The sequence below is a fragment of the Arachis ipaensis genome, chromosome B07 (genome assembly GCF_000816755.2).
Source record: "Arachis ipaensis cultivar K30076 chromosome B07, Araip1.1, whole genome shotgun sequence".
Lineage (NCBI taxonomy): Eukaryota > Viridiplantae > Streptophyta > Magnoliopsida > Fabales > Fabaceae > Arachis > Arachis ipaensis.
Window position 1 is genome coordinate 5,885,003 of NC_029791.2, and position 20,690 is coordinate 5,905,692.

Genomic DNA, 20,690 nt, shown 5'->3' on the forward strand with positions numbered 1-20,690 from the left:
TGTCTTCACAAGCATGCATGCTATGCTTTAATTTCTTTGTATATTAAAAAATAAATAAAATAAAAAGAGTGTTCATTTTTTTCTTCTCCTTTCTTTGAGATTCCATGTCCATGTGGTTAAAGTGCATCATTTATAGACTTTTATTTAACCCTAAGCTCTAAGACGTGACGAGCATGCAGCCATGTGAGGATAAACAACCATCACATATATATATGATATCTCAGAAATTCACAATAATTAAGTTAAAAGTGATGAAAAGAAAAAGGTCAAACAAATAAACTTTTAAAAAGGAATTATTGAGATACCCCTTTTTTTTTCCCTTAAAGATACAAGTCATTATATTTTTATCATAGGTTCTAGAATATACCAAAGGTTTTTTTTTTCAGTCTCTCTTCTTTTGTGGCCAGTCCTTTCTCCACTTCCTTGATACCAAAATTTTTTAGAAGCAATGAAATCAAATAATTATCTAATTAAACTTGAGAGCAATTAAGCCATCACATGTTGAAATTATTATTTGGTAGTAGCAAATAACTATAGTCAAAACAATTTATTCGCAATTATTAGGGAGTTTTATTTGGTAGAAGTAGTACCACATTTTATCAATGTATACATAATTAAACAATATTAATTAATTCAACAAATAATTAGTTTGGTTGCTTAACAATGCGGACAAATAATGTTAGACATTGATCACAATGATGGCTACCTTGAAGGTAAGAAACGTCACAGAATCACAGAAAACATGGTGGTGGAGCATTAAATAGTACTAACATCAAGAAAATAAATAAGTAAAATGCACTGTTTTTTCTTTTTATTTTTGACAATGAAGTGAACTTTATTCATGGTTGAATTTCTCCCTAAGGGGGCCACACACTTTAAAGGGTCTGAAACTGAAACTACTAAATATTCCTCTTCACTTGTAAACGTGTAATTTATAAAATTTTGAGAAAAAGATCAATAGAACCTAAAAAAATTAAATATTTTATACTTTAAAAAATAAAAAATATTTTTATATTTTTAATTAGTAAAAAATTTATGTATCCTTAAATTATAAAATCAGAGACTTATTTATCATTTTCTCTAAAATTTTTAGAAAAAATGGTTGCGGGTTTACAAGGATTTGTTCAGATATCTGATGCCGTGTTTGCAAACCAATGTTCATTGTGTTAGCATATGAAACAGAAATTGCTTTTTTTTTAATTATTATTATTAGAAAATTTATCTACTTGACCTTATTTATTTGCACTTAACACACATATGATGAAGTTAGTTTTTCTTATTGAGAGGAGCTTGTAAACTTTTATCTCTTGTCCTTTCTTTTGTGCAGAAACAAAAAAAGCCAAAAAATCCGAAACCTTTTGCTTTTGCTTTTAACTGCTTCGCCAGTAACAATAGTAATTCATCACACTCACAGACAATATTAACTGAAGTTGAAGCCTTTTTATAAATGTGGTGGCAGCAAGCAAATCAATAATGGTAGGAAGACAATTATGTTAAGTGTATACTAAAATTAGTTATCAATATAAAATATATATTGAAGTATAAAATATATATTAAAAATTAATTAAATTACATATACATTTATACAAAAATATATAATAATTAATTTTAGTGTGTAAATAATATTTTTGATAACTAAAAATAAAACTACGTTCTAATAAAAATCTTGAACTTAGTCTGCAATAGAGCTGGCCTTATCAAAAAAGTTTAGTTCAATTTAACTTTTTATTTATTAACATGTTTTAGGAATATAAGTTTGCCAAAATTTTAAACAAGTCAGATTTAGATATCTAAATAAGTTTTTAATGTGATTCAAACTGAATTGTTTCTATCCTTATCTATAGCCTAAATTGTTTCTTCTATTTATTTTATTCAAAATTTCATAGTGAATAGTGATTGATGAAGAAACACAATTGATGGCTGAATATGACAATTGTCGAAAAGAATCATTGCTTAATTTTCCTTATCTTCTTTAACAATAAAAGAATCTAAATGGTCGATATAATAGCTACAATTAACATGAATAATTGAAACATAAGATAACTATGGAATTAAGCAACTTGCAACACAGGTTGTGGATTCAATTAATGTGTAAAAAAAATATTTGTTCAATCTATTATGTTGAAATCGTGTAACATTCAAAGTTTAATATCACTTTTCTTTTGCATAACATCATTGGAGTCTACTATTATATATTAATTTTAAGTCAAAAACACTTTGAAAGGGAGCCAATGACTTTTTAAACCAAATTAAAAGATAAAAATAAAAAAATATTTATGAAGATGGTCCAATTTCAAAAGTATCTACTTACACTTCCTTAATTATTATATAAATTAGAAAATAAAATCTTTTAAAATACCACTATCTTTCATAAAGAGAAGTTAATGTCACTTAAATAAATAAAAAAGAGGTATAATAATTGAAAGAAAAGTTAATGTCACTTAAATAAATAAAAAAGATGTACAATGATTTTTGTCAAATTGTACAATGATTTTTGTCAAATTTCAGAGGAAATCAATATAAATTGCCATTTTAAAAAAAAATATTCAGAGGCAGGAAGGGATAAAATACAATGCTTATCCTTTAATTTGGAAGTTAAAAATTTCTATGCTAAGTATACCTACCTGTCATCACTAATTTCAAGCTCTCTTGATTTTCCTTTAGAAAAGTCCAAGAGACACTGTCATGGTCAGTCTTGGCTGGCTCTTTGAATATATATCAATTAACAACCTTACAAATACATCATTTTTTCTCTCACTTTTTAATTCTTGATAAGTCTGGTCAACTCTATGATTTTTGTCTCTAACATATTTTCATGAAAGACTCAATAAAACTATAGAGTTGTGCATGCAGGATAAGCACTGTAAAGTGTAAACACTGAAACTTTGTAGTTTGTATGATGGACCTGTTATGATAAATATTTTTTTTTTCCTTTGTAGGTATCATTACCTATTTTTGTTTGAACATAAACTTTCTGTGAGTGATGCAGCTACTACAGTATATGCATGCCAAATGAAAGTGGCAGCCCAAAATACAGAACTAAGTAACAAAAATGACAGCATCTAGTACACGTTATTCTGATTTACATTTACTATCAATATAACAACAGAAGATAGGTGTATTTGTATATTGCAAAGATATTCTTAGTACAAGAATCACTGCATTCCTATATTATCATTGGAATACAAAAACATTCTAATATATTTATAGATATACAAAAGACACTATGAATGACTAGGAGAAGAATCGTTACCATCATCTTCATCTATGAGTTTAACACCATTGTTTTTAAGGGCATTAACAATAGCCCAAACCTTGGTTTGGCTCTTAAATCCCTTCTTCTCTATTTCCTTAGTTACATTGACATGAATTCCTCTTCCTTGTCCATCCTTAAGTCCCTCAACTTTGAGCCGCATGGCCAATACCTCCCCAACAACAGCAGCTGCTTTCGCATTGCAGGACCGACCGCACTCAAGCGACTGTTTAATGGAGTGCTCCGCCGTGGAGGATGTTGCTACAATATGACCATGGTTTCTATCCACCACGTTTGCCGTAATGTGTTTCAATGATATGAAGATTCTCAGCACATACCGCTTCAAAACAGTCATTCTTCAGTTATCTAATGGCAGATAGAAAATTAAGCACACAAATTAGTTTAAACAAAATTGAAAGGGATGACTAAAAGCAAATGCTACACACAATGAAAGGAGAAACCAATGTCTTGATTGCAAACAGGTCATTAACATTCTTAATTGCAAATTAATTATTAGGAGTAATAAACATGAAGGATACACCACTAAGTCTGAAATTATACATAAAAGCAACATTTATGCATAACGAAATGAAATGTCTCAAGTGCATAACAACATTGACACACTAAAATTTAAAACCATGAAGAGTAGTACAATGAGCGTGACATAGCAAAGAAAATGTATCAAACTATAGAAATCTCAAATATGAATATAACATGTCACCTAACTTATAAACATTGCCCAAATAGGTAAACAAGGAATCAACCTTCAATCCACTTATTCAATTACATTGAAAAAACTCATGAACATATTCAAACAACAAAACTAGAAATCAAGAGATCAAGGAATGATAAGAGTAAGGAACCATTAGTTTAAGCAGCAACCATGAGCTCACTAAAATAATACTCCACACAATAAACTAATTTGCAAAGCACATTTAGTTCAGGCATTTCATCAAACACATCATGAGCAAGTAAATAAAATAAAACTCTTACCCGTAGCCCTTCAAAAACTACTAAAACTGAACAACGAATTCTCAAGAGTCCAATGGCTCGAAACTCAAAAACTGGAGTTTAATAATGGACCAAAATTGGGCTTGTTCTGTTCTGGGGCTTAAGCCCAAGTTTCTATGAAGCCCAAGAAGAAAAGGCTCCGTAAAATATCAGACAATATCATGCTTCTGTTACCATGCAACCAACAAAATATAAGACAACCCACACTGCAGAGAAAAATCATAAGGGGAAAAGAACAATGAAAGTCACAAAAGAAATTAATAATCATATTCCTATTTCGTGCATTTAATTACTCATAAACAAAACTCAACTCCACCTGAATTGTTAATTTAACCTTGGTCTTATGGAATCATATATAGGAATACATTACATTACTCTTTCTTCTAAAATGCAAGCAAAAACAAAAAAGAATGGTATTAATAGTTTAGTACCTCTTTCAGTGTTCGAACAGTGTACATGGATTCAAAACTCATGTTATTCTGTTGCATTTGTTCTCTAAGGAATCCAGTGAGCTTAGGGCTCCCAACCCCACAACCTCCACACCCACTTTTCGCATCACTTTGCCATTTAAAACTGTAAAACAAACATTTCAGATGGCGACATCGCGACGGCCGCCGAGCTCAAGGAAGAAGCAGTGCGCCTGCGACTGGTGACTGCGAACAGATCGAAGACTTGGAGAACTCCCCTGACTGTGACGCACGAAAACTCGAGGAGACAAGCCCCTGACTGCGACGGACGGCGGCAAACACGGCTCCTCCCTGCGGCGGTGTTGGCGGCTAGGGTTTTTCCCTGGTTGAGGCTGGGCGTGTTCTGCTCGATGGAATAAGGAAGGAGATGGAGAAGCGCGTTTTGTTTCTCCCCTTAAGCGCGAAACTGCGCCGTTTAATCCAAATCGGTCGGTTCTGGTTCGATCGGCCCGTTTTTAGCCGGTTCAACGGTTTACATCCGAAAAAAAAAATGCAAAAGCTGGGTTTGGATGTTTCACATTCAAAATGAACCTTAATACTGGAATACAACTCACATAAGAAAATAAAAGCAGTCAAAAATATAATAAGGGGAAAAAGTTATTTCATATATATGCAAGTGGTTAACAACACCATTTTCAGCGACAAATCAAAATATCACCACCATTTTCAGGGAGAAATGAAAATATCAACAATCAGATGCCATGAAAGATCAGTTGTACCAAATCTTTCAGATGCTATAGTGCAGAACAGGAACTAGCAATGTATATCAAGCATTTAGCTGTCAGGTAATCACCCACCTTAATGTGAATTATAAAGAACCATTTCAACCAAAAGGCCAGACAATTACCCCATCTCCTGCATCAAGTTCAGCTTGCCTTTTCTGAAGTTCCTCTCGTTGTTCTGTAAAATTTATATACTGGTCAAGCGCTTTCTTGTTTACATGACTGAACTGCTGCAGTTGATCATTGCACCAGTGCAACGCTTTATGCAATTCTTTGATTTTCCTCCTTTTGTAAGTAAGAAGGTGCAATAAAGTTAGCTAAAACCAAACTATAGAGATAACAACAAACTGCAAGGAAATAACCTATAACTGTAACAGCACATATCTTCTGCATTATTTAAAATATGGCAGATTTCTTAATCATTTAAAAGAAAATTAAAAAAATAAAAATAAAAACTTTATTTATGTCCCAAAATTGAAATAAAAAAGAAATGATCATCAAGAAAAGCCTTACGTCTCAAATGCATCTGATGTCAATGGGCCCAGTTCCCTTATTTTCTTTGTATATTCCTCTTCTTTAGCAGAATATATATATTTTTTTTACTCAGCGACTGCTCTAATTCTTTTGTTTCTTCCTGAAGTTTTCTTTCATATTCATCCTCCAAAGACTGCAGACCATAGTCATCATTATTGATGAAGCAAAAACTACTCTAGCCAGCAATCAATCTATAAAATTGTGTTTAGTTCTGAGAACAGGACAAAACAAAACACGGAAAACAAGACACTAAAGACAGAGACACAAAAATTGTTCTTATATTTTGTTTAGTGATAGATTAGAACAAATTACAAAAGTCCAATTTACTCTCATTTTTTCCATATAAAAAGTTTAGGAAGAAAAATATAACAATAAAAAATATAATTATGAAAATTTGATAAAAATAAGGAAAGAAAAAATAGAAAATAAATTGTGTCTCTTGTTAGGATCAGGAAGGACACAAAATACACTAATTCAGTGTCTCTGGACAAATCTTATTTGCCAATCATGATTTTGTGTCTTTGTGTCCCTGTTTCAGTGTTCCGTGCCTGTAAACAAACGCAGCCTAAGAAGACTACATACCTTCAACTTATTGATTTCTTCTTTGATCTGTTTAATTTCCTTTGATCGTGCACTTATACTATCAGAGACTCCTGAGAAAGATAGTGTTGTCAACCATGGAATTATAATGTTTCTTCAAAACATCAAGAAAACAAAAGATTAAATGGAAGTCTCACTTCTAAGCTGCTCCGTTGCATCATCAACTAACAATTTAGCATCGCTAAGTTCCTGCGCCTTCAATCCAGCATCTACACCCAGAGTGTCATCATCAGCAGATGATATTACAGCTTCCAACTCTCGCTTTCTTCTCCTCAGGTTTGTTGTTAGATTAGTTTCCAGCTCCGCTTTCCGTGCTTCCGTCTGCTTGTATAATATAGAAATATAATATAGAAAATATAATAACACCTTTTTTGAAAGTGCCTTAGAAATCAATTGCTTCTGCTTGTTAGCATTTGCAATGTCCTGCTTAAATTGTTCCAATTCTGATTTTCCATGAGCACACTCAGCCTCAATCTTCTGCTGCTCGGAAACAAGTTCAGTGATCTTTTGGTCTATCTGTGAGGTTAGTTCAGTGGAAAGAAAACTATTGGAGGTTGGAAACAAATATACCATGACAAAGAAAAGCATGTGCATTGAAAATACATAGGTGTCACTATAAAAGTTTCAACAAAATATAGAGCAAAATAATTATCTAAGCAAAATCAATCATTGTCAACAAACAACAAAATTAATAATAATAATACAAAAAAAAAATCGATGAATTTAGGTAATAAGAGTTCAAAAATCATTAAAATCCACTTAAGGGCTATGGAACAAACTAAGTGCAGTCACACACGAGTTGTTTTTAAATGTAAAAGTATACACATTAAATTATTTTAAATTTTAGATAACGAATGTTAAAATTAATTATTAATAAAAAATTAGACTTTTTCATATAAAAATAATAACTAAAAATCTTATTATTTAATTTTTTATCTGCAGATATCTTGATCTTCTTAACCAAAGATTTTTGTCAACTTACGACTTTTTTGTAAAAGTAGTTTGATTTTATAAATCTTTTGTGCCATGCATAGTTTATACTGTTAGAACAAAGTGAACTATAATTTAAAAAAAAAATTATTCTCATAATGTTATTATGGATAAAAATACTAGTTCTAATATAATACACAAATGCACTAATGCTAACTTAATACATGAATAATGCACAAATGAACTAATGCTAACTTGATGCATAAATGAACTCATGCTAACTAATGCCACTTGTATGATGAAAACTGAACTAATGCAATTTAACAAATTCTAATATAATACACAAACTGAACTAATGCAATTTAAGAAAAAAAAAAAGTAGAAACAGAACAAGCCCAATTTCTGCAATTTTAATACAAATAATTTAAATTGTAGAATACAACAAGTTAACTAGGTTTCAAAATACAAGCATAATTTTATAAACTAAATTCTCATAATAGAAACATAATAGAAGTATAATGAACTAAATTCTCAAGGACCTATTTGTCCTTCGAACTTTATTTGCAAAATGACGTCAATGACTTATTTGTCCTTCGAACTTTATTCCCCTTCCAGCGTGGCACCGTAACGGACACCTGGATACTGTTTCAGCCACGTCAGCCAGTTCCATTTGGTGTATGAGAGGCAAATAGACGGAAGGACTAAATTGTTCTCCGTTTGTTAAAGTCAGGACTTTTTTGTATTTAAATTTTGTTAGAGATGTATTTGTCAAAAATTTAAAAAGTCAAAGACCTATTTGTCCTTATTAAAGAATATCTTGCAGGGCAGATCTAACTTTCATCAATTCCTCCTCTTTTGAGTGAATTTCATCTTCATTTTGCTTAATGATATTCATAAACTTCAATTTTGATCGTCTGTGATCATAAAATCCTCCCGTCATACTACCTTTCTTGCTAACTTGATCACCTGTAATGAAGCACACAGCTTATAGTCAAAGGCAAAACACACAGCCAGGCCATATCATGTAGACAAGCCATGTAAAGCATTTCCACACCAACCATCCAGTGTTATGCAGTCAAGACCATCAGTCCTGGCAACCCTTGATGCCACATCCAAATTCTTGCACACAACCGTTCGGGCAAATACCTAAGAAATATCAGAAGTGATGAGGGAAATCAATCCATCAATATAGTCAAGAAGATAGTATCACCAGACACAGACAAAAAACTTATAATTAGAAGTTTACATCCCTTTAGCAAATTGCTTCTGAACATGTATTAACTTGTGTAAATAAAAGTTAACATCTGTTGTAGAAGCTAACCTGACTGAATGCAGGGTTATAGTCATGTTTAAAATTCAATTTCTTTAAGAGAGGGATGACATCAGAACTCTGGGGATAAGTAATGCGTGGTGCCCTCACTCTGTTAAGTGGGATAAATGTAACTCGTCCACCTTTATGTGCGTTAAGATGTCTAATTATCTGGGTTGACGTGTCATCATTTTCAACATCACAAGGAATAAGCTGTTTAAATTGCATGTGCAAGTGAATTGAAACCAGTAAAGAGATCACAGCCTAAGAAGAATGACCAGCACTTTCAAAAGGTTGGAACAAGTGAAAGCTTTGCATGTTCCAACACAAAATCCATGACAATCACACCAAGTGAACATAGAGAAAAATACACACTAGAATGCTCTAGTTGGCATAGCCTATATGTCAAGCAAAATATAAGGGAGAAATTGAGGTGTAATTTTAAAAGCTGTATATTTTTACATGTTCCAACAATAAAAAGCTACATAATATTTAGGGAAATACTCACATGATGACATCTTTATATGAAGATGACATTGTGAACCCTTAGATGATTAGTCAAACATATCAATTTATCTAATAGTCTGCAATGCTATCTCATGTGAAGATGTCATCGTGGGAGTATCCACCTAATATTTATTCTTCAGGGTTTACACAACAAGTAGAAGAGTCCTTGATAGGTGCTATAAAGAAGAAATTGAGGTGTAATTTCAAGGAACTCTTTTGGTACATATATTGAGCCCAAGAAGAGAGGAAAAACCAGTTGAAAGGTATTGTAACTACTGGTCCAGTCACAGTTGGAAGGAACTTCAAATAAGGCCAAGTGTAGGTCACTTTAGGAACAACCGGTCCAGTTTTCACTGCAACTTGTTCAACACGTAACTTACCATTGCCTATTACTTTAATTATGAGTCCATCAACACCAATTTTAGGTGTAGACACAAGCCTCAAATCATCTAAAGCATAGACATCTTGTGGTTCATTACTTTCTTCATGCACATAGGAGTCTCCCTGACCCTGAGTGTTGGAAACTGGATTAGTACTGATATCTGGTTCATTATTGAATGGTGGTTGTGGTGCTACACCTACAGCAACTTCAGCACCATCATTATTATCATTAGCCATATGATCACACCTCAACTTGAATATGCTTTTTCTGTAGAAGTTGACCACTTCTATCATCATTGGTCGATTGCGTTGATCTCTCTCTGTGCATCTCAATGCCAACGAAAGCAACGCGGTTACTTGCTTTTCCAACACTGCTGAATTGGGAAATGAAGCTGCAAGGTATGAATCAACAATCTTGTCAATTTTGTTTGTTTCATCATCCCAGACAGATCTAACCCAACTCACTATATGTTCATTGCCATCAACTAACACTCTTTTTCTGGTTATTAGCTCAAGCAACACTACTCCATAGCTATATACGTCAAAAGTTCTGCTTGGCTCTGTTGCATATGCACACTCTGTAAGAATGGATGATGCAACCATGTTAGGAAGATATTATTTTACATTAACTATTCTTTCAAGCTGTCACAAACTAAAAGTATCCCTACATTATAGCAAGCATTAGGCAGTGTTGGCAGCATGGCATACAAATAGATAGTAGGTGTAGAAAAAGGTTTAGTTACCTGGTGCCATATAGCCAGCAGTACCAGCTATACGTGCTGAAAGCTTTTGCCAAGGGAAATCAGAATGAGTATAAGAATCCTCAGCTAGGTTCCTGATGTTGGCAGTACCAAAATCTGAAATATGAGGCTCCATCTCAGCATCAAGGAGTATATTCTGTGGTTTGATGTCTCGGTGCACTATCGGCGGATCGCAATCATAATGCAGGTATTTTAGTCCCTGTGCAATTCCATGAGCTATCTTAAGCCGAACATTCCAGGCTGGTGATGGAATGTTCCTATGCAAAATATCATGAAGGCTTCCCTTTTCCATGTAGCGAGTAAATATTAAACCATAGTCCTTAGCCACGCTGTACCCCAGGATACTTACCAAATTTATGTGCTTAATCATATAGAGGGTTTCGACTTCTCTTTTCATGATTTCTAAGCGCTTGTTGTCCTGTCCTCTAAATACAATTTTCTTTACAGCAAGAGCTAGACCATTATGCTGGACTTTATAAACTATTGCATGGGCTCCTCTGCCAACAATACAACCATCATCTACTTTGATAATATCATCCTTCACCATGCCACCATAAAAGGGTAAACCCAAGTTAATATCTTCCTTTTTATTTTCAACATGTGAAAGCATTGAATCAGAGGCATTTAGCCGGCGAACAACTAGTGCTATCAGTATGCCAGAAACCAATATTGTGGAACCAAGTTCTATCATCACTATTGCACTTATACTGATACCTAAATGATAATTTGATTTGTAGACACATGGCTTCAAGTAACTAGCTTTGGTGCGATTTGAGCTATGAGAAGCTGAAAAACTGACACAGAGATAGGGATTGCCCAAGAATGAAGACGGCGAGGAATTTAAGAAATTCATCAGAGTTTCTGGTACAGGACCATGCAAGAAATTGTATGAAACATTCAAGTTGTTCAACGAAAGTTCACCAAGAACATCCATGCTTCCTGTCAAATTGTTTGAGGATAAATCCAGACTAGACAGTACATTTAGCTTCCCAATTTCAAAGGGAATTTCACCTGTCAATCCATTAGCACTCAGATTCAATCCATCGATCAGATTCTTCAACTTTCCTAATGATGGAGGAATTTTTCCTCCAAACAAATTTCCACCAAGCTGTAAATCATGGAGCTTGTTAAATTCTGAAAGAAAAGTTGGGATACCCCCTGTAAAACGATTCTCTCTTAAAATCAATGTTGTTAAACCCGTCCAACTCCGCAAACTTGATGGGAATGATCCATTGAGGGAATTGAATCCAACATCAAAACTATCCATTTTAGTACAATTTGACAGCTGATTTGGCAAAGCACCTTCCAAGCTGTTATGTGCAAGATTCAAAACCTCAATATTCAGAAGCTTTCCAAGCTGTGATGGTATGAGGCCAGTAAATTTGTTCATTGACAAATTTATTTCTATAAGATTAGTGCACTTCTCCAAACTTGATGGTATAGTTCCACCAATTCTGTTCCTGCTCATGTCCATAATCTTGAGGTTCAGGTTACTCGCGAACTCCGGAAGAGAGCCGGTTAAATGGTTGTCACTGAGAATTAACATGCTTAGAGTTTCACATCTTCCTACCTCAGAAGGTATGCTACCTTGAAGTTTATTAGATCCCATGTTCAGCACACGTAATTGTTTTCCAAGGCAGAGATTGGGGGGGATATTACCAGTGAAATCATTCATTGTAAGGTCCAGCTTCACTAGGCTGCTATTGATTCCCAAGCTTTGAGGTATGAATCCAGATAACTGATTGTCAAACAGTGAGATATTTTTCAGATGCTTGAGATTAACCATCACCAATGGTAGTTCTCCTTCGAGTTTGTTCTCATTCAAAACCAAATCCTCTAATTTCATGCAATTACCAATGGATGAAGGAATAGTACCTGTTAACTTATTACCATGTAGATCCAACCTCAACAGCTCAGTCAAGTTGCCTATGCTGGTTGGGATAGGACCACTGAGATGGTTAGAGTGAAGGTTCACTTCTTGCAGTTGAGGAATCTGAAACAAGGAATCTGGAATCTCACCACTCAACAGATTGAATGACAAGCTCATATACTGCAGATTTTGCAACTTCTTGAAGCTATATGGTATCTGTCCGCTAAAGCTGTTATTAGAAAGGTCTAAGAGCTGAAGCAAACTACAATTACTTAGCTCTGAAGGTACCTTTCCTGAGAAACCATTATTGGCCAACACAAGAGCCTGCAAGTGTTGCAATTGTCTTATCTTGGGTCCAAGTTGACCAAGAATCCCATGGTTAGTGAGGTTAAGGGAGAGCACATTGTGCTCATGGTTACACTGGACTCCAACCCATGAGCATGGAATGGAATCAGATGGATTCCAGGTGGAGTTGATAATGGGAGGAACAAAGGTCCAGTGTGACAACAATGACAGCAGAGTTATCCCATCAGAGACAAGAGCAGAAGCAGAAGGTAATAATAAGGCAAAGAAGCAAAGAATCAACAAGAGGAGTGTGATGACACTCATAGAGACAAGGTAACAAGGTCAACACAACTAGTTAACTTACAAGAAGAACATAATAAGCTGCCTTGTTCTTGCTAGAAAGGAAAACCAAGCAATTAGTGAGAATGTTATCTCCCTAGAGTGGTGTAGTTTAAGATTGACTTGGATGAGTTAAAGCAATTAGTAAAGTGAATGAGAATATTATCTCATCTGACATCATCATGGTGGGGAATAGTGAGATACCATTGGTAGTAAGTTCCAGCTGAATCAAGATTTTATGCAGTAAAGTTGTATTTAAAATTAAAAAAAAAAAAACCATTCTATTCTAACTTTATATATATTTCCGAACCACATTTAATAAGTGCATTGAATGTATTCATAAAAAATATGAGTTTTGCTTGCAAATGTCCTAGGGGTTCTAGTTAAAATTATTTATTTTGAAAACATGTTATAGTTCTTATATAATAAATGCTTTAAAAAAAATTAAAATTTGTAGTTTTCCAGAGAACTTATTCACTAAATCCAAAATATAGTTACACTCTACTTGCTCAAGCTTAATCAAGAATGTAGATATAATAATTAAAAAGATGACAAATTAATTATCATAGTAATTACATGTCAGATCTCAGCAAGAAAGGATACTTTTATTTTATATTTAGCTTTGCCAAGATAGTACCTGTAACTAGTGAGAGATTAAAATGGTAAATTAATCTAATAATCTGTAAGAAAAAAAAATATTAGTATTTATATTTCATATTAAGACTAAATGTTTACATGCGTTAGAATTTTCTTCCCATGACTCATCGACCATTTACTCCATTGTTACACACAATAACACAAGATGAAGAGTCATTGATAGGTGCTATAAAGCAGGACTTGAGCTGTGATTTCAATGATTTCTGCTGATACATATACTGAGTCAAACAAGAGAGGAAAAACCAGTTGAAGGGTTGAGTAACTACTGGTCCATTCACAGTTGGAAGGAAGAACAAATAAGGCCAAGTATAGGTTACTTTATGAACAAATAGTGCAGTTACTACTACTTGTTCAGTATATGTCTTACCATTGCCTATTAATTTAACTGTGAATCCATCAACAGAAGTTTTAGTTGTAGCCATCACATTCCAATCAACCAAAGAATTTTGAGATTGACTAAAATCTTGCCACCAGCTGAAACCATTAGAATCTTGAGGTTCATTGTCCACATATAATGCAAACTTGTTATGTCTCAGCATTGCAGCCTCACTAGTTTCACCATGCATATAAGAGTCACACTGAGTGTCAGAAAATGGATTAGTACTGAAAAATGGAACACTGTATGGTTGTGGTGCCACATCAACAACATCTTCATTAACCATATCCACATCATCGCAACTCAACTTGAATATCTCTTGCTGATAGTAGCCAACAATGTCTTTCATGGTTGGTCTCTTACGCGGCTTCCTCTCGGTGCATCTTAATGCCAATAAAAGCACCTTAGTGACTTGCCATGCTAGTCGTCCTGAACTGGGAAATGCATTTGCAAGATCTGGATCAACAATCTCCTCAATTTTTCCTGTTTCCAACCAGATAGATCTAACCCAACTCACTAAACCGGTTACCTTTCTTTCCTCCTCAACAACCACTCTCTTTCTGGTTAGTAACTCAAGCAGGACTACCCCGTAGCTGTACACATCTGACTTTCTGCTCTGCACTATTACATATGCATTCTCTGTTTCAGGGGACAACACAAGTACACAACCATGTTAGAGAGATACTGTGTTAGAAAAAACGGAGCGTGCAAGCAGAAGCGCAAAATTACACAATTGACACAAAGAAATACCAAATATTTTACTAAAAAAATATGATGACACAAAGTTATAAAATTGGGTAACCATTCTACCCTAACCAAATATCTAACAAGATACAAAGTGGTAATTGGTGATGCTACTCTACCTAGACCAAATCTCTTTCAAAGAGATCCTAAATGGGTAGCCGCTCTACCCAAACCAAATCCCTGAAACCCAGATACAAAGTGGTAATTTGTGATACATCACCCAAAACCAAGTCTCAATTCCACTCAAAATACCAAATCAAATGGTATAAATACTCAATCCAAATACAAAGAGAAGATACCAAAAGTACAAAACCAATCTTCTCTCACCAAAAGAGCGAATAATGACTTGGTGCACAAAACAAATGTGAAGACACAACACACAGAAAAACCTAACAATTTTCTCTCTAACACTCACTACATTGTTACACCCATTATCATACCAAACCAAACTAACTAAACCACCGATTTATACTAATCCTATGATGGTAAACAAAGAAAATCTCACTTGTTAAACTTATCAACTTACAAGATCTAGTTGATACATATTTGTTGGCAACACCTCATCTTTAACTTTTTCAAACTTTACAACGTGATTTCGTCTACATGCTTTTTTAGGTTAACATGTATCAAAAGAGAACTTTGCTTTTTGTTTCAAAACTCATAATTTCCAAAGCCACAATCTTTTCATTTCCACAATCTTGCGGAGATACATCACAATGAAATTGATCCTTTCTTGAAGTTTCATATTTCTTCTAAACCAAGTTACTTAATCATCAAATTTGATTTTGCTTTCTCACACTATGCAAGTATCGTCACATTAGAGAAGCAGAAAATGCGATTAGCTATGAAATTGGTGTGCAAAATGCAAATTACTTTGAAAAGTAAAGGGTGCATCAAGATCCGTCTTCCAGTCTCAACACTAAAAACATTTATCAACATCCAAAACTAAAACTGAAACTTAACACTAAGAAGTTAATCTAGCTTAGGAGAAAGATCTATGTACCTGGTGCAATATAACCAGCAGTACCTACAACATACGTTGAAAGCTTTTTCCAAGACTGAGATTGACTATAAGAATGTATAGCTAGGTTCCTGTAGAGGGCAGTACCAAAATCAGATATAAGAGGCTCCATGTCATCATTAAGAAGTATATTCTGTGGCTTTATGTCTCGATGCACTATGGGTGTGGTGTGGTCATGATGCAGATATTTTAGCCCATGTGCAATTCCAACAGCGATGTTAAGCCGTATATTCCAACATAAGGGTAGTGGGGGATGTTTCCCATGCAAAATGTCATGGAGGCTTCCATTCTTCATGTATTTATATAAGACTAAACCATAGTTCTCTCCTATCCAGTAGTCTGCACAAGAGACCAAGTTTCTATGCTTGATCCCTCCCAGCACTTCAATTTCTTTCCGCATAATATGTAAATACTTCCTCTTGTTCCTTTCAAATGCAATCTTCTTTACCGCAAAAGTCGTATAACCCAGTTGAGCTCTATAAACAATCCCATGAGCTCCTCTGCCAATAATGTACTGATCATTTAGGTTATCTGTAGCCTGCATCACTATGTCGTGAAGGGGAGCTGACTGGTTTTCAGTGAAGAACTTAATAACAGACAACCATTTTTCACCATAGACATCATTCTTCATTTCTTTCTTGCGGAGATACATCAAAAGTAGAGCTACCAGCATAGCTGAAACAAACAGTGAGGATGCAAGTTCTATCATTAAAATTACCAATGCACTGATGCCTTTGTGATCAGTTGATTGATAGGGACATGGCTTCAAATTACTAGTGTTGGTGCAATTCAGGCCACTAGAAGGAGAACAACTGACACATAAATGGGGATTACCCAAGAAAGAAGATGACGAGGAATTCAGAAACTTAAAGAGAGATTTCGGAACAGGACCATGCAAGAAATTGTTTGAAATATTGATCTCAGTCAATGAAAGTAGTTTATCAAGAACATCTATGTTTCCTGTCAAATTGTTCAGTGATAAGTCCAGACTTTGCAGTTCTTGTAGATGCCCAAGTTCTAAAGGAATCACACCTGTCAATCCATTGCTACTCAAATTCAACCCATAGAACAGATTCTGCAGTTTTCCCAATGATGGAGGAATTGTTCCTCCAATCAAATTTCCACCAAGTTGTAGTTCACGAAGCTTGCTAAGTTCTGAGAAAAAGCTCGGGATACCACCTGTAAAATGATTCTCTCTTAAAATTAATGTGGTTATCCCTGTCCAGTTCCTCAGACTTGATGGGAAGGAACCGTTTAGGGAATTGAATCCAACATCAAAATGATCCATTTTAGTACAATTTGACAGCTGTGGTGGCAAAGGTCCTTCCAAATTGTTGTGTGAAAGATCCAAAATCGTAAGATTCACAAGCTTTCCAAGTGCAGATGGTATGAGCCCATTAAACTTGTTCAGTGACATGTTAATTGCAGCAAGATTTGTACAATTTTCTAGACTTGGTGGAATTGGTCCACTGATGTTGTTCTTGCTTATGTGTAAGTATTTGAGGTTCATATTACTCTCAAAAACAATGAAATTATTTTCACTGAGAATCACCATACTCAGACTTGTACACCTTCCTACATCAGAAGGTATGTTACCTTGAAGTCGATTAGATCCCATGTTCAGCACTTGTAACTTCTTTCGAAAGCAAAGACTTGGTGGAAGATTACCAGTGAACTTATTATTTGTAAAGTCCAGTTTCACTATGCTGCTATTGATTCCCAAGTCTTGAGGAATGACTCCTAAGAACTGGTTGTCAAACAAAGACATAGTCTTTAGATTCTTGAGCTTTGCCATCTCCAAAGATAGTTCCCCATTCAATCTGTTCTCATTCAGAAACAATTCCTCTAGTTTACTGCAATTACCAATGGATGAAGGAATCGTACCTGACAACTGATTACCATGTAAGTGTAACCTTAACAGCTCAGTCAAGTTCCCAATACTGGATGGTATAGGACCACTGAGATGGTTATTGTGAAGGTTCATTTCTTCAAGCTGACGAATTTGAAACAAGGAATCGGGAATCGTACCACCCAATAGATTAGACGACAAATTCATGCTGCGTAAGCTTTGCAACTTCTTGAAGCTATTTGGTATCAGTCCGCTAAAGCTGTTATTAGAAAGGTCTAAGACCTGAAGCAAAGTACAGTTACTTAGCTCTGAAGGTACCTCTCCTAAGAAACCATTATTCGACAACACAAGGGTCTGCAAGCGATATAATTGTCCTATTTCTGGTCCAAGTTGACCTTGAATCCCAAGATCACTGAGATTAAGGGAGATCACATTATAGGCATGGTTGCATTGGACTCCAATCCACGAGCACGGAACCGAATCAGAGCCCTTCCACGTGGAGTTTATGATGGGTGGAACAAAGGTCCAATGAGTCAAGAGTGAAAGGAGAGTGACACCATCAGAGGCAAGAGCAGAAGCATCATACAAGGAGGTAGAGAAGCAAAGAATCAAGAAGAGTGTGACACTACTCATACGCATAGTGACAAAAGGCATACAAGGTAAGTAAGTAGCAGTTAACAAAAATGGTAGGGCAAAGTATTAAGTGTTTGGAATGAATGAGAATTTTTTGTGCTTGGAGTTGACGAGTCTGAGTTTCACTTGAGTGAACGTGGTTGGGGGATACACGGTTTAGGTAAGGTGTGCAATTGTGGAAGAATTTCTTCGAAAGTGCGGGGGAGGTGCTCTATTCATTTAAATGTCGTTTTATCATTTGACATTTATTGCAGTTTGTTATTTAAATCTTTTGGTTTATGTATAAATGATCAAAAATGATATTTTACTACCATTGAAGTTTATGTATAGAGATATTTTACATGTAACCCAAGTGGGCTACGGATGAACGCGCATTTGGATTTGAAAGAGACAAAGCAATCCATGCACAAATCAATCAATTACTAATAAAGTAACTGCTAAATTAGCTAGTAATAATTTTGACACTTCATTATGATACTATTTTTCTTCATAATATAATATAATAAGAAGAAGCAGTCACCAACGAACCATAATACTTTATTGTTATCATATATTGGCCTTCGTACGTAAGCAATTATTTTTGTAATAATTAAAATGAACGCGCAAAGTCTTTTGTAAAATTATTATTATTAGGTAGAAAAAGTATGTGGAGCCAATGGAATATTTGTACAATGTGTACAATGGAGGTTTAAGGAGTATTAGAGATATAATTATTAGTGTTATTTTTTTCCATCAACTGAAGCTTTTGGGATGAGTGGTATTATGACATAGTATTAGAGTTTTAGATCCGAAAGGTCCCAAAATCAGTTTAAGTTTTTGGGGAGATGTTTATTATCCCTAGTACTCGGATGGTTATTCTAGATAGTATGGGGAATGTTCATTTTGTAACTCAATAGTCCATGGTACACATTGTACAAATAGTCCATTGTCTCCCTAGCGGGATCCAGGTAGGTATATCTAATCGATTTGTCGTTTTCCCCTTCTGTATTTTCTTCAACTCATTAGAGAATTTTGAAAACTGTAAGAAAGAGAACACGTACGGTTGCCTATGTTTACGAATCCTCTCATCTTTTAAGTGTGTGGAACAACAATACGAATATAATCATGGACTTACATGGTAGCAGTCAATGGTTTCAGATTGAGCATTCAATATTAACAAACTTCAACGGTTTAATAATTATAAATCTTTTAGTTTATGTATAAAATTTGATTCTAAAAAACAATTGATCCTACGGTTTAATAATTATTTTCTAGATGTTTCATTTGAATTTGGAATCCCTTATTTGATTTCTATTCTCCCCATTGATACTAATATACTATACTACCTTTTTTTTATAATTTTAAAAAATATATATATAAAATAAAAAGATTATATCTTGAAATTAAACTAATTTGAATATCGAATAAGGCATTAATAAAGAAACAATTTATTATACGTTTAGTTTGTATTTTACCACATGCAGTCATGCACGCACTACCATCGTAGCTAACTGCAAACTGGTATACAGATCTGAATTGCCTGATTATGCTGAATTCAAATGCATTATGAGCGAGGCGCAATCAAGAAATCGAGCATATATTAGTGCAAGTATAACTCGATAAGATATAATCGTATATAGAACGCAACCTAAAAGTAAAAACTTACATTATCAAACAGCATTGGAAGAATTCTCCCCATAGATATGGATACTACAGTTAGCAAAAGATATTAACATATAAGCAAACCTCTAATGAATTTACAGAAATAGAGGATGAGCAGGGATTCTAGATTACTTAGACCTACGTTGGCGTCAATGTAATAAGAGATTGTACAAAGTGAAGATCCAAGTTACATGAATAAAGTCTGCAATTTACTTTACTTTACATGGTCGACATCAAACAATGCTCGCAGCCAACCAATTTTATCAGATCATGGATGTCAGATGCACCTAAAATACGAATATTATATTAAAACATACAATAGGCACAATGAGACTACAGACTAGGACGTTGCACAATTAGTGTGCAAATCATGACAGTCAAACAAGTTACAAAATTAGGATATTATATGGAAAAAAAAAAGGGGGAAAGTTTTTTCCATCAATGAACAGCAACTCTTATCTTTCATTAGAAAGTTATTAATTTGATATCAAGAAAAGAAAATGGCGGACACTGGAAAAGAAAATAGCTGTAAGTAAACATACAAAGCTTCTAAAATTTGTAGTTTCTTAATGCAATACAACAGCTAAACCGGGGGTTCACCACAAAGAGAGGTTCAAGTGAGAATGGTAGTTTTACGAATGCAAGGAATAAATTTGAGTAATCAGATTTTTCATCAACTAGAATGAGACATCGCGTTGCATAGATTCAAATAAATATCAAAAGTGACTAATAAATATTATAAAAATAATTTTAAACATAAACATGAATACGAATAATAAATTATTTTTTGAAAAGTATAT

The 20,690-nt window shown here is 34.3% G+C and overlaps 6 protein-coding genes and 1 long non-coding RNA gene across 9 annotated transcripts in view; 1 reads left to right on the forward strand and 6 right to left on the reverse strand.

Moving 5' to 3' along the window:
* On the reverse strand, positions 3,067-5,446 carry LOC107609832. 3 transcript variants are annotated; one of them, XM_016311875.2, is made up of 3 exons: positions 4,696-5,446; positions 4,247-4,431; positions 3,067-3,619 (listed from the first exon to the last, which is right to left on the reverse strand). In XM_016311875.2, the coding sequence occupies exon 3, from the start codon at positions 3,606-3,608 to the stop codon at positions 3,225-3,227; it is 384 nt and encodes a 127-aa protein (XP_016167361.1). In that variant the 5' UTR covers positions 3,609-3,619; positions 4,247-4,431; positions 4,696-5,446; the 3' UTR covers positions 3,067-3,224. The 3 variants fall into 3 exon arrangements, with proteins under 3 accessions (XP_016167361.1, XP_016167358.1, XP_016167360.1); XM_016311872.2 differs by lacking the exon at positions 4,247-4,431 and having other exon boundaries at positions 3,067-3,593; XM_016311874.2 differs by lacking the exon at positions 4,247-4,431.
* LOC107606739 (structural maintenance of chromosomes protein 3-like) lies at positions 5,581-9,069 on the reverse strand. Its single transcript, XM_021107148.1, has 7 exons — positions 8,839-9,069; positions 8,576-8,663; positions 8,334-8,483; positions 6,725-7,105; positions 6,570-6,640; positions 5,967-6,120; positions 5,581-5,738 (listed from the first exon to the last, which is right to left on the reverse strand). The coding sequence occupies exons 1-6, from the start codon at positions 9,052-9,054 to the stop codon at positions 6,004-6,006; spliced, it is 1,023 nt and encodes a 340-aa protein (XP_020962807.1). The 5' UTR covers positions 9,055-9,069; the 3' UTR covers positions 5,581-5,738; positions 5,967-6,003.
* Positions 9,134-13,504, reverse strand: LOC107608089 (receptor-like protein kinase). The gene is made up of 2 exons (XM_016309981.2): positions 10,458-13,504; positions 9,134-10,292 (listed from the first exon to the last, which is right to left on the reverse strand). Exons 1-2 carry the CDS (start codon positions 12,952-12,954, stop codon positions 9,463-9,465), a joined length of 3,327 nt encoding a protein of 1,108 aa, XP_016165467.1. The 5' UTR covers positions 12,955-13,504; the 3' UTR covers positions 9,134-9,462.
* Positions 13,657-18,417, reverse strand: LOC107608088 (receptor-like protein kinase). Its single transcript, XM_016309980.2, has 2 exons — positions 15,750-18,417; positions 13,657-14,641 (listed from the first exon to the last, which is right to left on the reverse strand). Exons 1-2 carry the CDS (start codon positions 18,268-18,270, stop codon positions 13,731-13,733), a joined length of 3,432 nt encoding a protein of 1,143 aa, XP_016165466.1. The 5' UTR covers positions 18,271-18,417; the 3' UTR covers positions 13,657-13,730.
* LOC107608090 (receptor-like protein kinase) overlaps positions 14,736-20,690 on the reverse strand; it is a 40,585-nt gene continuing 34,630 nt past the window's right edge. The window contains exon 2 of the mRNA XM_021107147.1: positions 14,736-15,544. Coding sequence (XP_020962806.1) covers positions 15,540-15,544 — 5 coding nt within the window. The 3' untranslated portion in view covers positions 14,736-15,539. The remainder of the gene's footprint in view (positions 15,545-20,690) is intronic.
* On the forward strand, positions 18,748-19,262 carry LOC110264823. Its single transcript, XR_002351061.1, has 2 exons — positions 18,748-18,882; positions 19,201-19,262. It is a non-coding gene; the product is annotated as an uncharacterized LOC110264823 (long non-coding RNA).
* LOC107608086 (structural maintenance of chromosomes protein 3) overlaps positions 19,945-20,690 on the reverse strand; it is a 54,276-nt gene continuing 53,530 nt past the window's right edge. The window contains exon 29 of the mRNA XM_021107143.1: positions 19,945-20,177. The gene's annotated coding sequence lies outside the window, so the exon portion shown is untranslated. The remainder of the gene's footprint in view (positions 20,178-20,690) is intronic.

Coding starts and splice junctions, on each gene's coding strand:
- LOC107609832 (XM_016311872.2), bottom strand. CDS start 4,752: ATGCAACAGAATAACATGAGTTTTGAATCCATGTACACTGTTCGAACA. Junction 3,594..4,695: donor CTGTTCGAACACTGAAAGAG/GTACTAAACTAT, acceptor ACTGTTTTGAAG/CGGTATGTGCTGAGAATCTT.
- LOC107606739 (XM_021107148.1), bottom strand. CDS start 9,054: ATGCAATTTAAACAGCTTATTCCTTGTGATGTTGAAAATGATGACACG. Junction 8,484..8,575: donor TGACTGCATAACACTGGATG/GTTGGTGTGGAA, acceptor GCTTCATTACAG/GTGATCAAGTTAGCAAGAAA. Junction 6,121..6,569: donor AAGAAATCAATAAGTTGAAG/GTATGTAGTCTT, acceptor TATGGTCTGCAG/TCTTTGGAGGATGAATATGA.
- LOC107608089 (XM_016309981.2), bottom strand. CDS start 12,954: ATGAGTGTCATCACACTCCTCTTGTTGATTCTTTGCTTCTTTGCCTTA. Junction 10,293..10,457: donor TGCTGGCTATATGGCACCAG/GTAACTAAACCT, acceptor CCATTCTTACAG/AGTGTGCATATGCAACAGAG.
- LOC107608088 (XM_016309980.2), bottom strand. CDS start 18,270: ATGCCTTTTGTCACTATGCGTATGAGTAGTGTCACACTCTTCTTGATT. Junction 14,642..15,749: donor TGCTGGTTATATTGCACCAG/GTACATAGATCT, acceptor CCCCTGAAACAG/AGAATGCATATGTAATAGTG.